The 16,638-nt window shown below is 34.2% G+C and overlaps 1 protein-coding gene across 1 annotated transcript in view; it reads left to right on the top strand.

Annotated features, from left to right (window-relative positions):
* The window catches only part of MMP16 (matrix metallopeptidase 16), a 161,750-nt gene that overhangs the window by 82,635 nt on the left and 62,477 nt on the right, over positions 1–16,638 (top strand). Inside the window, exons 3-4 of the mRNA XM_062502793.1 lie at positions 7,413–7,535; positions 16,137–16,441. Coding sequence (XP_062358777.1) covers positions 7,413–7,535; positions 16,137–16,441 — 428 coding nt within the window. The remainder of the gene's footprint in view (positions 1–7,412; positions 7,536–16,136; positions 16,442–16,638) is intronic.

Here is a 16,638-nt window from a genome sequence, read left to right as displayed (position 1 = left end):
CAGCTTCAGATGGGGAGGTAAATTGTTTCTCTCTTTCCTTGCCTTTTCATTTTCTTCATCTTCTGTATTTCACGGGAGCATGTCCTCACCTGCCTAATTTCCTTCTGCCTTTGGGCAAGTGATTGTAAACAAGATGTTTCAGGGTTACCTAAAGGAAGGGCCTAAAGGTTATCATTGTGAAAGGGAAGAAACATATTGGAAACTGGCAAAAGTCCATGAAATGTTTCACAGTTGAAGGAGTCTTGTTTACTGGAAAATCTTTAATGTAAATTTATTTATTCTTATTTATTAAATTTGGCAGACTCCACTGGCCTATTGGTTTACTGTTTTGCAGTAACAAAAGACCATGTGTGGTCATTTTAACATGCAGTAAAATTGAATTAGTTTTGCACGCCTTTTGTGATTCTGAAGTTGTTTCAGGCTCTCAGTGTCTGATTTTGGTGACAGAATGGACAGAGAAACTCTGTAAAACAGAGTTATTAAAGGACACATTCAAAGAACTCTATACTATGCCAAATTTTAAAAATGTGCCCAAAAAATAACAGGGATGATTAATACACAATTAAGAGAATGTATCTGGGATTAACACAGCAGGACCAGGGCAGTGATCACGCCCCTGTACTTCACATTGGTGGAGCTGCTCCTCAAATCCCATGTTCTGTTTTGGGCCCTTCACTGCAAGAAGGACATGGAGGTGATGGAGTGTGTCCAGAGAAGGGCAATAGAGCTGAGAAAGGGTCTGGAGCATAAGTGCTCCTGGAGAAGCTGTGGGAATTGTGGCTGTTTAACCTCAGAAATGGCAGCTCAGGGGCTTATCACTCTCTACAACTGAAAGGAGATTTGTAGCCAGGTAAGGGTCAGCCCCTTGTCCCAGGTAAAAAGTGACAGGACAAAGCTCAATTGCACCAGGGGAGGTTTAGATGGATGTTAGGAAACAGTTCTTCACCTAAAGCATTGTCAAGCATTGAAACAGGCTACCCTGGGAATGTGTAGATATGGCACTTAGGAACATGGTTTTATGGTGAATTTGGCAGTGCCATGATAATGACTAGAATCAATGATTGCAGAAGTCTTTTCCAACTTAAACTATTATCTGATTTGAAGTTCTTGTTGGACTCATTTCAGTTAAACTGTGGTAAAGATTATCTTGTGATTTCAGAAAAAGTTACTTTGCTTGAAAAGCAAGCAATAACTCAATAGTGCTGTCACTGCACATCCAACATTAGTTTCGGTGAAATATGCTTCTCCTGCTCTAAAATGCTTAATTGGGGGGGGAAAAGTCCTCCTTCATTTCCCATTTACCACCCCCAACCTGATGTGTCATCTTTTGTTATTCTTCTATGGCAAAGTAGCTGACATTAATGATTTTTCTATCATTTAGAATTTAGGGAAGAGACTGCACAAAATGCTGGCAGGATTGGAAAAATCATTTTATTCCACTGACATATACTCTATTGCATTGAAAAGCAATAAAACAAAGCAGATTTTGTGGCTGCCCTCAGGGGAAGTGAGTTGATCACACAGTTTAGGAATTTAAAGTATCTTAGGCCATGCGGTGCAGGTGCAGAAGCAGGAAATGCCTTGTGAGAGAGCCATGTTCAAAAGTGTGTTTATGGCCATTCTGCAGGGTGAAGAGCCTATGCTGTTCATACAGCTTCATTGATTGATCTTTGAGGAGAAAGTGCTGCCAGTAACTAGTACCCTTTTCAAGACATGTTAGTAGCAGCTTTGTGAGAGACAATATATTTCACTAAAAGTAAAATAATCTGTTCACAGCAGCACAGAAGAGACAGAAAGGGGTAAACTAAGGGAAAGCAGAGGCCATCTCTTAATTTAGAGTATCAACTGGAGGATTGAAATAAAACAAACCAACCCAAAATTCCAAACTCAAACAGAGGTGGTTAATGTTGCTAATTTGGTATTTTGGCCAGCAAGATTTACTTCACTGCTGCAATTTAAGAGATGAAGGAATCCGTGCAGCAATCCAAAATATTTATCTTATAAAGTGGTGAATATTGAGTGTTCGAGATCTTTTGATGCATGATTTTTTATACCGACAGACACATTAATATATTGAAATTCTTAGGTACGTGTAACTCATGCTGGATGAATACTGCATTTACATTTGGAGTCACGTTACCTTGAGTCAAGTTAGGAACAAAACTGATTCTTGAAGGCTTGTTACAGTTACATTGGTGTTGAAAAAACAAAGCAACTAAACCCTAATTTCTAACTAAATTCTGTCCTCAAGGTACCATCAGTTCACATCAATGAATATTCATGGGAGATTTGACTGTAAAGGGTAGATTGTTTTTCAGCTGTTCATTTGTGGCATTATTTTGTTAATTTTGGAAATTACTTTCCCTTTCATCTCACAGAAAGTATATATACTCTTTAGGTCAGAAATATGGGACAGTTTATAATTTGCTTCTCTGGGATTAATATGCCTCAATAACTGACAATACTGGTGTTGCAAATAATAAATAAAGCAGGAACCTCATAAAAAATACATTCTCATCTTGTGCATGAGGATTTACCTGCTGCTTTGACACATCTTGAGAAGAGATTATGATGTGTGTCTTTGTCTTCAGAAAGACAAACAATTTAAAAAGTTATAGTAGCAATTTGATAGGAACCAAGTTTGGAGATATTAACAAAGAAATAATGTCCTACAGCACCAGCACCATCAAATGTCTCCTGAGGGGATTTTGCTGCTCTGAAAAAAGATAATCCCTCAATGAATATTTTGGTATGCATTAATATGAACAGTGTTCATCTTCTCCCTACTACTCAGCATTAACTTGTTTATGCTTTTTTTTTTTTTTTTCCCCTCAAGTGTCTTGAAAAGAATGATGCATACTTATTTCTGGGGATAAAGAAAAGTGAGTGATATGAAGAGACATCCTTATAATGGTGTAAAAATGTGAGGGAGGTTCTGAATATGGACAATGGCTAACCCAATGAAAATACTGTCTGACATTTGCATGGAGTGCCACAGTATTTTCTGTATTTCATTTATATATTAACAAACACAGTCAAGGATTCATGTAAAAGGACATTTCTGAAACTGGACCCACTGTTGGCATTCCTGGTCTTCTGCATCCCTAAAAGAAACATTGTAGAGAAAGACTAATTGTTATCTTTTCTTAAAATTGCTGTGCATGTTTACTCCCAAAACTTGTTTTGCACTTTTGAGGAGTACACTGCAAACTTCTTAATATACAGATGGAATGATCATGTATAGGATGCTGACTAAATCTGTGCAATAATAACAAAGCTTTCATTTTATTCTAATATCATCCTTCAGAAATAAATGGCAAATATGCTATTTCAATACTTAGATGAGCTTCTAACCAAGTTTATGCTCTCTGCTGATTATATATATTAACTTTCAGTCAGAAAGTAAATTCTGAGCTGTTGAAATTGATCCAGTGGTTTATTTTCTTAGTAAATTAGTAATTTTTTTTTTAAAAATATACATAAGGTCTGTACCCCCAGCAAATATCCAGTGAGAAGTCTTGAAAAGACATAATCAGGGCTGAAATGCCATATCTTACATCACTTTTTAACTTTTTCCTATTACTTAGCAAGTGTCAATAAAGTCCTGTAATAGCAGGCTGCAGTAAGCAGAGATGCTTAGAAAGACAAACCTATTTCTCCTCACTAAAAGTTTAAGGGTATAATTCAGTAGTTTTCTTAAATAGACATTTATAGTTTGTCCAGCCACTAAATTAAGTTGCAGTAAGACAGGCTGAACCCTCTCTTTCAGTTTCCTTTTTTTTGCTATAACTCTGTCCCAAATAACCCCCAAAACCAACAACAACAAAACAAATGTGCAATCTTAGCAGCAATTTTGATAAGGAATACAGCAATTGGGGCCTTCAGCCAAAGGTATGCTTTTAATGTTTTGATTCTGTGAGGGTAAATTTTTTTCCTGGAGGTTCCAGAAAAATTAGAGGCAGAAATATATATTTCCTCCTTCACACCAGAGAACAAAACATGGTTAGGCAAGTGGCTTGAGGTAGACGTTCAGTTTTGTCTCTCTACTGGAAGAGCATCACAGTGTTGCTGCATATTTTTCTTTTAATCTTTCTAAACTTGTTGTGATTCTAAAATATTTAAATTTTCCTGACATATATAACTCTTTGAGATTCAAACTAATGAAGTTAGAAGAGGAATGTGGTGTGACATAGTGTACAGATGGAGAACATTATCCACAATTAAGCCTCTTTATTGAGTACTTATAAAATATTAATTTTGAAGGGCTGCTGCAGGAAAGATTTCTACAAGTTCAAAAACAGTGATGAAAGAGAGGCTAAGTCATTACATGTATGCACCTTTTAAAAATGAAGCATATTTCAAAACATTTCATAAACATGTCAAAAAATTAAACTCTAACAAACAATTGTGAACATGGAAGACCTTGATCATATTAATGTTAGAAGAATCTATATTGGGAAGAACATAAAAATCAATGTTTTAGTTGTCAATTCTCCCCAAGGGAAGACCATATTTTGTGCTAAGTATCTGGAATGTCATAAGCATTAATGATTATTACTAAGAGAAGTCTTCCTCCCAGTGAGTGTGAGAGCACTTACAGTAGGAAAAAAATTAAATAATAAAGAAGTAAAAGGAACATTTATGCATCTGAAATTGTTAACATTTTTGCCTCATTTCTGTGCTAGAAAATACTGAGCTCTCATACTAGTCACTAGTTTGTTTAAAATTCAACATCTAAACTTAGCTCAGCTAAGATCTAGGTGATAGATTTGGTGATGTTCCAAATCTTCAGCTGTGAATTGCATCTCTCCTTAAATTTTTCATGAAGATAATTTCCCAAAAGCATCCAATGCAATCCTAACTGCCCATGCAATGACTTCCATTTGATTTATATTGTGTGAACTACAGTCCCAGACCTCATGTGAGAAAAGTAAGAACATTAGTCGTCCAGACAGCATGACAACTTGGAACATCCCCTCCCTGTCCAAACCAATACAGGTAAAAGCAGAATGTCCTTGATAGGTACATACTACTTCAAAAACAATCCAAGAACAAATTGTGACTGCTTGAATTTCATAACATGTTATTTTGGGCTACATTCTGTTTTGTTAAAAAAGGATTGTCAGTAGTTCTAGTAGGATAATACAATGTTGACTTTTGAATCCATGTTAGCTACTGTTTTTGACTTTTGGTATTTGTTCTAAAGTCTGAAAAAAATTTTACATTAACAAGATTTTCTGTAAGATTATTGAATCTTTTGACTTGAGAAAATGTTTCAATGGCTTTGAAGATTAATTTTTAAATTCAGAACTTAGAATATTTAATATATCCCTAGCTTACCAGTGAGCAAACCCTGTTATTAAAATAGATCTCCATCCGTTAAGCTAAATAATGTAAACTTTTTGGAGAGGGAAAAGCCCTAATTCAGTGACTTTTAAGTCATTACCCTTGAAATGATCCAACTGTCAATTATATATATATATTATGCAATATCTTTTTGCATGTTTCTAACAAAATATAGTAGTTATTCGGTTTTGCTTTATTCCTTGCTTCTTGCTCTTGATGTAGGGATATCATCTTAAGGTGGGAACACCAATCTTTTGTTATGTTTACATCTTTTTCTGCAATGTGTGTGTGCAGTTTCGACAACATAATTTATATACACCCTGCCCTTAAAGTGCTGCATACTGACCTAACATGCACTGTGAAAAAGTATTACTGACAATGTGTCGAAAAGTTTTTGAAGGTCTGAGTCAATTTTAATCTCGTGATGTGTAAATATATCCTTTTTGTAAGAAGAATGTTATTGCCCTTTGGTCTGTGACATATATCTATTTCTTTCCTTCATTTTCTTTCATTATTAGAGCAAATTAAATTTTTCAGTAATATTTCATCCCAAAAATCCCTAATGTCTGCTTTGTTGAATTGTTATTTAATTTCAAAAACCAAAGGAACCTGAACTAAAGTTGCAGGGTATTTCAGCAAATGCTGGTTGGGTAAGATTTTTTAGATTTTTGCAGTATGGTCTTTGCAGGCATTAGGGAAAGAACATTGTTTACCTTGCATATCAGCTCTTTTATGTGCCCTGCATAAGTATTCTGAAATTAGAGCAAATTCTGAAATTAGAGCAAATCATTCTGTGTTTCTTATTTGAAACAGGTGATTGTAAACTTGATATCTTCAGTTAAGTTCATGAGTTTTGGGTTCCTGACCTGTACTATTCAATAAATTTGTCTCACATCAGAGTTTTTGCAGCCACTTCTATAGCCCATATCAGTGCAGGTGGAGTGCAGTGCCATCTTGGTACTATCAAGAAAATTTAGTACTTTCCCACAGGCTGGTGAGCTTAACACCTACTTGTGCCTTTGAAAAACAGTTTGCTATATATCCATGGCTACAGCATATATGAAGTGTTACAAGTCTAACTGTACTTTTAAACCCATTTATCAAAATAAGTGAGGCTGATGATTGACTGTTTGCTTTTTTGGAGCTTTTTATTATCTGTGCACGTTTTAAAGGGAATCTACTTCCTTAGGTGACATATCAGATTTTCTGTCATCCAATCACACATATATACAGCTGCTATGTGTACATTTATTTACAAAATAATGCCAGTTTAATGGTCAGAAACTCATCCATGAAAGCCAGAATATAGGGTATGACTACGCTTCTGGTAAATGCCATTGAAAAACTATAGCTTTTATGTAAGGAATTGTTTGGCATGATATAAATATAGTCCAATGAGCTGGGAAAAGTAACAGAAGACATTTGTCTTTTACTTATGTAGTAAAAGTCTTACTCTCTTCCTGATGGTAAATTGTTCTGCAGCCATTCAACTCATATAAAATAATAAATTTAGCTGTGTTTTCTTTGAACTAAATAGTGCCTTAGAAGTGAGAAACAGTTCAAGGATATTGTTGTGGAAATTATACTTTTGAATGAGATATCATCTTAATTATAATGTATTTTGAATGCTGGCAAGTTTAAAGTTTTTTAAATACTGGAAGACAATGAAATATTGAAGAGCACTGTAGAAATACAGTCCTTCTCTGGGAAATCTGGTGCTGCTGCAATGGTCATTTTTATTGTATGTGATTTAGATTTTTCATCTTTATTTTGTGCAGAACATTAAATATTCTTAAGCAATATTCCCTGAGTTAAATGTCTCCATTAGAAGCTTACAGTTCCAATGAGATACTTCTCGTTGTATGGAAAAAGAGTAAGATAGAGAACTTGATAGTATCTGAAAGTTAGCAATTTCCATATCTTGAATTAAAAGTGTCTATTGTTTTTATTGGCTTATATGTTCTATAAAATCATACATCCAGATAATTACATGTTTGTATTAGGGATGCAGTAGTTATGATTTTTTCTTTGATGTTGCTTTAACCGTGTGGTGCTGTTTCTTGCAGCTGGATGAAGAAACCTCGATGTGGTGTGCCTGACCAAACAAGAGGTAGCTCCAAGTTTAACATTCGTCGGAAACGCTACGCATTAACAGGACAGAAATGGCAGCACAAACATATCACTTACAGGTACCAAAGATATTCACATAAGTATTCAAATGTCACTAATAGTGATGACTTTTCATTTAAAGTAAATATAAATTCCCAAATGTTTTTCAATATTTTGAGGAAAAGTTTATTATTAATGTATGATATAAAAGTGCTAATATGGATACCGCCTATAAGTATGTAGGTGCTGCATAAGAACCAAGTTGTTTTCTGGGATTAAAATTGCATGTATTTAGTAGCCAGTAAATTCTCTGAAGCTTACAGCATCTGTTTAACACCCCGCATGTCCTTAAGGTTAGCTTTCGACTTTCTTGGCAGCTTCTCAGGGAATAATGCTCTGAATCTAGGAGTGCTGTAACGAAACTCAAATTTCTAATTTAAATATATAAAATAGGTTACTGAAAGGAGTCAGTCTCTGCAAAATATAGGTGGGTGTCCATGGTTCTATTCTAAGTACAAATTAATTTGATTATAATTTGATGAGTCACTGACAAGACCATTTCCAGTCTAGGTGATGATGGTCATGGGAGGAGTGTGTGCAGGGCAGTACATCTGTTTCACCCCTGAGTCTGCCATGTAGTTAGTACAATGTGCCTGCTGTCAAAACTGAGGCCTTGCAGGGAAAGTTAGATGGAAACTTTCAAGATGTACTCACTAGAGCTCTGTCAACCAGAGAAAGTGTCACGTATAAAATCTTTAATCTGTCAGCAAACCAAGGATTCCAATAAAGACTGTTATAAAATTTACACAGCCTCATCATGGATTCCTGTGATATCTATCAAGGGTAAGTTCTGAGGGATAAAATGGTTTTCAAATTCATTAACTGGTGCCATTATTGATGAACCCATGTAAGTATTAAATTTAAAGTTCATAAACCCTAATGGTCCTATGGACTGTTCCTCATAGCCTAGTGAAGATACAGTTTCATTAGTAACCCTATGTCACTACTGTGGCTTATGACTGAATTAGAGAATTCTAGTTTAAGACATTACGTTCTGATATAACATCAAGCAATAGACAACTGACTGCCTTGGGGTTTGTATGTTGCATTGGCTGAAGTCCTTCAATGTTCATGTAAATGTAATTTATAGTTGGTTAAAATAAGAATGCCTGCCTACAGCACTTTATATCTAGCTGCATTTTAGAATTTAAATGCAGTTTGTGCACACTTAGGAGGCATGCATAGTCATCTACTCATATGTGTGGTTTTCTGCCACTCTGATTTGTAAGGAGTCTGATTCCCTATTTCATTACAGAATTTTTTACAACAGGCTAAATCCTACCACTTGTATATCTTCTGGACTGTCACCCAAGGCATTAATCCAAATAACAAATGAAGGTGTTCAGTATTAAACTAAGTGACAACTATCTAGTAATCTTTCTCACTTTGAAGAATTTATAGCAGTTTTTTATCTCCTGCCTCGCCTCTTCAAAAATGTTCTCTCTCACACTTTGACAAGACCTCCAATCAAACAGAGCTTTGAAGTGAATAAGTCTGTAATATTTTTGCAATGAATTACAGTACAAAAGACATTTAAAATAGAAGCCCTAAATTTTATTAGAATAATAAAAAAAAGATGTTACATTATCTTTTTGAATTAGAAAATAACCCAAAGCAAATAAGGACCAAAAAAAAAAAACAAACCTAAAATTCTTTTCACACTTCTTAACAATTCCCTGCTTACAGGCTTATGACATGTTAAATGAACGACATTTTAACCTGCTTTGTTCCTAAAATTTTAATCATATCTCTAGTATAATTTCTCTGCTCCATTTTTCTCTGTGCCACTCCTCAGTCTCTTTATAATCAGCAGGTTTCCAGCTGCATTCTGTGCCGTTCTGGCCACTCGAATCTTGCAGTCTGAAGTGTGCCTGCTAAACCAGTTTAGTAATTCCTCCCCAGAAACAGCAATTTCTCCTTCATTTCAGTGTGTGCTACATCTTACAATTTTCTGGAAACCAAAACCAAAACCCCTCAGCAAATACTCCTGAAAGCAAGCTCCCCACTCCTCCTTGCCCTGGAACTTTCCCACATTTTTAACATGTACTTTTTCTACATGAAACAGTTCTGCAACAAGATGGAGTTTCAAAGAAGTGACTTAAAATTACAACTGGAAGTTGCATTATTAATATAATTTTTTGCCCAATATTATATTTTGAATATTTATTATATCATTTTGGCAACAGATTAAATTTTGGACTTAGGTGATATTTATTCCTAGAAAGCAATGGGCTTACAGACAGAACCAAAATACAGATTCCCAGTATTGGGAACATCAGCATGGAATGGACAATGTGTTGCATTAGTTATGCTTACTCCCTCAGGGAAACCACCTCTCTTCTCATTTGAACTGAGGTGTGATGTTCGTTAGAATTTGTTTCTAATGAAGTTACCTAGTTCACAGTATTTTTGTGCCTGATATAATTCATGCTGATAAGCCTTGTGAACATTATTAGTATGTCTGTTGTAGACTAACATGCCTTTTACAAAGACAGAAACAGAAAGTATTTGAAACTTTTTACCAGTCAGAAGAGTATAGGGGTGAAAGAAAACATGTAGAGTACAAGAAAATTATGACTCCATTAGAAAAAAAGCTACAGAGATATTAATGACATAATCTTAATCTTTCCTTAGTAATTTAGGCTGTGTCAAGTTACATTGTACACAATTAGAGAAGAAATTTAAGAAACCTATGAATGGATTTTTAAAAATTATTTACGTTTTTAAAAAACTTTTTAAGAGGTTAATTATGATTCTCAAAAATATAGTCACTTTCCCTTTTTTTCTAGTAAAGTACTCCAGAACTTTAAAGGAGCAACAATGTGAATCAATAAAGCTATAAGTTTTGTAAAAATAGAATAGAAATGTTTATATGTCCAGTTTAGATAGAGAATCATTGAATATGAAGCCCTCCTCGTCAGAATTAGACTATTCGTAATCTGAACTCCAACAGTCAGACATTTCTCAATTGTCCAGATTATTCTATCTGCAAAATACTTTTGCAAGTAAAATTGGAGAACGTTCTGTAAAAATAAAAGCTTTGCCTTGAATTATAACCCTGACTTAGAACCTGTAATGATTTAAAATGAAATAATAATTTAAAAGCTATTCTGATTTATTTTTTTCTTTCTTAAGGAAGGAAAAAGCAAAATTCAATCAATCAGCAATATGTAATAATTTACTTTGTGCAGAAAACTTAGCTGCAGATAGTCAATAGCTTCATCCCAAACCCACTTTAAATTAATCTTTTTCTTGACTCCAGTGGACATTGGGTCAACCCCCAGATAACTGTCATTTTCCTTTTGCAAGTTAGATATATCCTAGATTTCATTGCTGAAAGAAGATGAAAGATTTGAACAGGTCTAACTTTATGCTGTTCAGATAAATGAATGAATGCAAGCTGGGAGCATCAGTATGCAATGAAAATTCTTATCTGGCTTGTTAGCAATGGACTATGCAATTTCAATACTCTGAATGGTCCATAGTGTGTAGAATATAGAGTGAGAATTCTTTCTTGGATATTTGAAATCCACACTAAAAAACAAGGAAATCCTGGATTAAGACAAAACTTTGAAAATACTGTTGCTTCATATTAGCAAAAAGATTGAGTGTATTACTGCAAAGTAATATTTAGAACACATTCCATCTTTCTGTTGCAAATTATTGATTTTAGATTACCTAGTAGTATATTATGACATCAAATTTCTTAAAATAGCTTTCCTATAAAAACATTTATCTGTCAAGTATTTTGCTACTCTTGGGTTTTTTTCTCAGAAATCACATTTCTCTCACATATCACCTTTCATGAATGTTGAGAAGAATGTTACCAATGAAAATGAAGAGACAAGGTAATTATAAATTCTTTCAATCATGGCAGCAGTAGGTTGAAAATCAAAATAATAGTTCAGGTTTAGGTTTAATCAGCATGAGCAAGAGCTATATGAAGCCAGACAGCTCTCTTAGTCTATAGCTACAAAGAGTCAGCAAACTGAAACTGGAAAGAAGTTGGAGCTAAAAACCTCACTCAGTGAGAGATCAGTGAAGCAACTTCATAGAAATCAATTTCTAGACAAATGATGGCCCAAAGTAAAATATGTTTTGGCCAGAGGTAATTCATTACTTTCAATAAAAGTTACAGTGCAATTAAAAACCAACCAACCAACCAACCAACCAACCAACCAACCAATCAACCAAAAAACCCAATATAGAGCAAACAAAAAAACCCCAACCAACCAACAAAAACAAAACAAAACAAAAACAAAAAAATAACACAAACCCCCCATCAAAACAGCAAACAATCCCCAAAAGTTTTGGTTCAGTTTAGGTTTGATTTACATTAACGATAATAAAAAGGTTGTGTCAACAACTTATTCAAATCTAATGTACATTTCAATTCATTTTGCTTGAGCAGTTTTATATCAAGCACGGACCTATAACTAGCTGACTTCAAACAGATTATTGACTGCATCTTTTTACCTACTCAGTTGAAATTCCTGCTCTTTCATCTATTTAAATTTCAGATCACTGATTTTACACAGTCAAGTGAGGTATATCCTGACAATCTTGCAAGGCTCCTGAAGCTGATGCAGCCAAAAATATGTCAGTGAAACATGGATAATTTTTCTTTTAAGATATTTTGGGAAAGGAGTGGGAAGGGAAGGAAAACCCAAAGCTTTTCTGAAATCAATAGGACTCAGGATTCTAGGATAACACTCTCAAACAGGACTCTTCAGGAAGCTGTAGAAATAGTAAATTAATATAAAATGTGCAGATCAGTGATAAAATCTAATTGTTCTTGTGGAAGACTTTTAAAGTTACAGTGCTTGAAGCAACTATCAGGTTGAAAATCATACACAACCAGCAAAAATAACCACAAAACCCCATAATCAATTGATACATGGTTGTGGTTGTCTAAAAATAACAACTCTCAACATTTATAGAAAGTATCACTCAGTTTATTAGTTTGTAAAAAATGGTATGAAAATAAATGTTTCATTCTATAGATTGCCTTTTGTTTGGTAATTACAGGATTGTCAACCTCTTTATAAAGTTGCACTGCCAGTCTGGTGCAGGTCAGCTTTGAATCTTTCTGTCATTTGAACTTTGTGAAATGATTGCTAGACATTGAGACTAGGAAAGCAATACCTAGAAAAAAGATAGATCTTTATTATGAAAGCCTTTGTCTTGCTATGATTTCACCTTGCAGTAAGAGTGGTTCTGAGTTATCATGTCCTACACTTGCTTCTATTTGAGCTCCATTATCTGGACATGTTGAGTGTAAGATACCCAATTCCTCTATTTTTCTACTGCCTGTGAGAGTTACCACTAGTTCAGGTGGTTGCTAAATTTAAGATGGAGATCTAAAAGTAATAGGAAGGGGCTCATATGGGACTTTATTTGCTATTGCAATCATAGGTATAAACTGAAGACTTTTAAAAGATGAGTCCTAGTATCTCTGGTAATTGATAGACTATCTTTATGGGTTGATTTTAATTTACTTCTCCTTGGACTTTGTATGATAAATGACATGAAAGAAATGTAACATAAGTTGGGTTTCAGATATCTGCACTGGTGAATTATTTTACTCAAAGCTCCCAGAAAGACAATTTCAATGTTTGTGTTGCACAGTGTTGGTATTTGCTCTTTTAGGATTGAACCCGCATTTTTTTTAACACATTAAAAATGGACAGTTGTTTTCTGCAAATAATCTTGTGTAGGAATAACTGCTGATTGATGTAATTTCTCTTTCAAGCTATACTTTTCAATATAATCTTGTCCAGTTCAGAATGTTGATTTGGAAGCCAGAAATCTCTGGTTTTAATACAGAAAGTATGCTTTCAAAAAATATTACTTTACAATTAATTTGGAGATGTTGGATGGTATTACAAAAGTAAGTCAACAGATGAATCCCATGGAAAATGTCTGCTATCAAAGGTAGTCTACTCTAGTGTGAAACTAGACCAAAGGCTCAATATCTCATTTGCAATCTGATTAAAACTTAATTCAATGTGCTGAAAAAGCAAGAAAATGTAAAATGTTAAGTTTTAGCATTTGAGTAAAATCCTTTTAGACTCAATTTAATATCAATACAAAATTCCAATCAATTTTTATCCATTTCTTCATTTCACATATAATAGCAGAAGACCCTTCTTTTATTCTGTTTACTTTAGTGGGACTTTGACCAATTACTAAGATTCCTAAACATAAAAAACCCAAAAAAAACCACAACAGAACAAAAACTTTATATTTCAGATTAACTTTTTTCTATATCAATATTTCAGTTTTTGTAGACAAGCTCTGTTTTCTATGACAGCCTGTTGATTCATTTGCCATATTCCTTATCCGTGGCAAATAACAGAGGCTCTAATCCTTCTAAGAGCTCTGCTTGAGGCAATACATGTGCCTTAGGGAGCACACAGCAGGACTGACTAAGGGCACATCTGCCAGCTTTGTAAGGGATATTCTTAGCGTAGCAACAGTGAAGTTTTTGGTATCGGTGGTATAAGTGTGCCATTGTGATGTGATTTTTTTGATTTTGTGTCACAGGACTGGTTCCAAAATACTGTACTTTCTCAGGGGCCACAGACAGTAGTTTATGACCTTGCTAATTAAAACATCTCAAAAAACCTAATTCTCAAAGGTGGGAGCTTTCAGAGAGGGGTTCTGCAAGGGTTGGTTGTTGGTCTGGTGTGTCCAATATTATTTTAATCACAGAAAAAGCAATGCAACACTGACCATAAAATTACTGATGAGCAAATAATTATGAAAGGGCATCACAGAAAGCACTTTAAATCACATGACATTTATATTGTGTTGAGTAATGTCATAGATCAGAGGACAGAGGACAGATCAGAGTCATTTTGTCTGTCACAGATCAGAGGACATTTTCTTTCTGACAGCAAGATCATTACTGCAGTACTTTATAGTTCTGATGGAACCAGTTTAAAAAAAAATAAAAATTGCATTGAGTTGAATAAAAATCACAGAAAATATTTGATAGACTGGAGAAATTGTCTTATAGCCAGAGATTTAAAGAGTTCAAAATTTTTATTTCTTAGAGACAACAAGAAGGTAATGAGATTACAGTGCAGAAATGTCTTTTAAATGTCTTTTTATAGGGGAAAATTTTTTGAAGCTCATGTAGGTGAGAGAGAAAGGCAGAACAAGAACCAATAATACAAGCCAGGCAAGTAATAGAATTGGCACAATTATGAATTGATTGGTTAAATCACCTTTGGAACATAAGATCAAGGAAAGCAATGTATTCTCTACATTGTATTATAGCCCATACTGATATCTCTTTGGAACATACATGCCAGCTAAAAAAATATGTTTTGGTTAGACAGTACTATTGGACTCAATACAATAAAACCAATTTTTGAGTGGAAGTCCAGATAGGTAACTTTATGTTTTCTAAATGAAGCTATGAACAAAAAGTATATATGAAGTAAAATCTATAAGGTTACACTTGAAAGATTTGTTTCCATTTGTATAAACATAAATACCTTGTAATCAAGCACATTTAATATACCAAACAAGTCAATTATTTGAGGTTTATTAATGGAAGTATATTTGTTCTCCTTTAATGTGCCATGCTGTGTAAACTGACAAAAATATTACATGTACTCTAGAACTACACAATTTCTGAAATTTGTGCTGGACATTCAGTCATTCACATGTCAAATGAATAAAGAGAATCTGATTGCAGCAGTTTCAGAACAGACACAAACCTAATAGAGTTTTTGCTGCCCATACGAACTGAGTGGAAATGATGCAGAAAATTGGATAGGTCTGAAATTGATTATTGACATTCTTTTCTTGAACTGAATAATGAAAATAAAGATTTTTTAAAAACATGATTTCACTATAATTTAATAACTATGAGAGTACACTCTAATTCTGATGGGTTTTTTTGCCTTTTTCCTGTGTGTCACTTGATGAAGTAGTGGAGACCAAAATTTCTGTTTAAATTCATGTTTTCAAGATAGTATATAATTTTATTCTACAAAATTATTTCTCTGATGGATTCTACAGTTTTATGCAAGATTTACAGATGTAATCAGATCATAAAAGGACATCTTAGCCTATACTGAAGTCAAAATGCTTTGTTTCTGATAAGGAATTTATCTAGTTGCAAATGCAACAAGGCTTTGTGAACACTGGTTGGTGGTCACAGTATGGAGTTCTTTTGTTAATGAACTCACTAATAAGTAAAAATTTCATTTAACTAAAAACATTTTTCTTTTGATCAGAAAGAACATGACATTCTTTAGCTGTGATGGATTCTAATTGTGGTCCAGGAGGTAAACAGTCAGTGGTTGATTAATCTGGTTATCCCACTGTTAAGAATTTTTCATTTTAATATATTTTTAATCTTCAAAATAAAAGATTTTTGTGTACTGCTGGGAGTAAGCTTGCTAACATAATAAGTTCTAACTTAAAGGGCTATACCGATTGACACCATAATTCTGCACCAGCTTGTTTAAAAATACTCAAAGTATATAATGCCAGACTAGCATGTTTTATTAAAAGCACAGAGATTATAATAACTAGGGGAAAATGGTTATTAGCAGTGTCACCACTGTGTTAAATTTAATCTATGATCTGTTTCTTTCTTTCAGCATAAAGAACGTCACTCCAAAAGTAGGTGATGCTGAAACTCGTAAAGCCATTCGCCGTGCCTTCGATGTGTGGCAGAATGTAACCCCTCTAACATTTGAAGAAGTTCCTTATATTGAATTAGAAAATGGCAAGAGAGACGTGGATATTACTATTATTTTTGCATCAGGTTTTCATGGGGACAGTTCTCCCTTTGATGGGGAGGGAGGATTTTTAGCTCATGCTTATTTTCCTGGTCCTGGAATTGGGGGAGACACTCATTTTGACTCAGATGAGCCATGGACTTTGGGAAATCCCAATCATGATGGTAAGAGAAGATTTAATTTTAAACAAAATAGATAAGTTGCATGAACTTTCAGCTAACAGAACTGCTTCCATGTTCCCCTGTTCCTAAAGTGGTTTTCTTTCCTTGGTTAAAATTACTTTAGAAGTAATTTCAGTTGATCGGTCTCTTTGAATCCAAGGCAGAAAAGTATCTGAATGTAATACAGTAGGAAAACATGT

This window comes from Cinclus cinclus, chromosome 1 (assembly GCF_963662255.1).
Source record: "Cinclus cinclus chromosome 1, bCinCin1.1, whole genome shotgun sequence".
Classification (NCBI taxonomy): Eukaryota; Metazoa; Chordata; class Aves; order Passeriformes; family Cinclidae; genus Cinclus; species Cinclus cinclus.
Note: the sequence above shows the minus strand (reverse complement) of the source record. Positions and strands in the feature narration are given on the sequence as shown.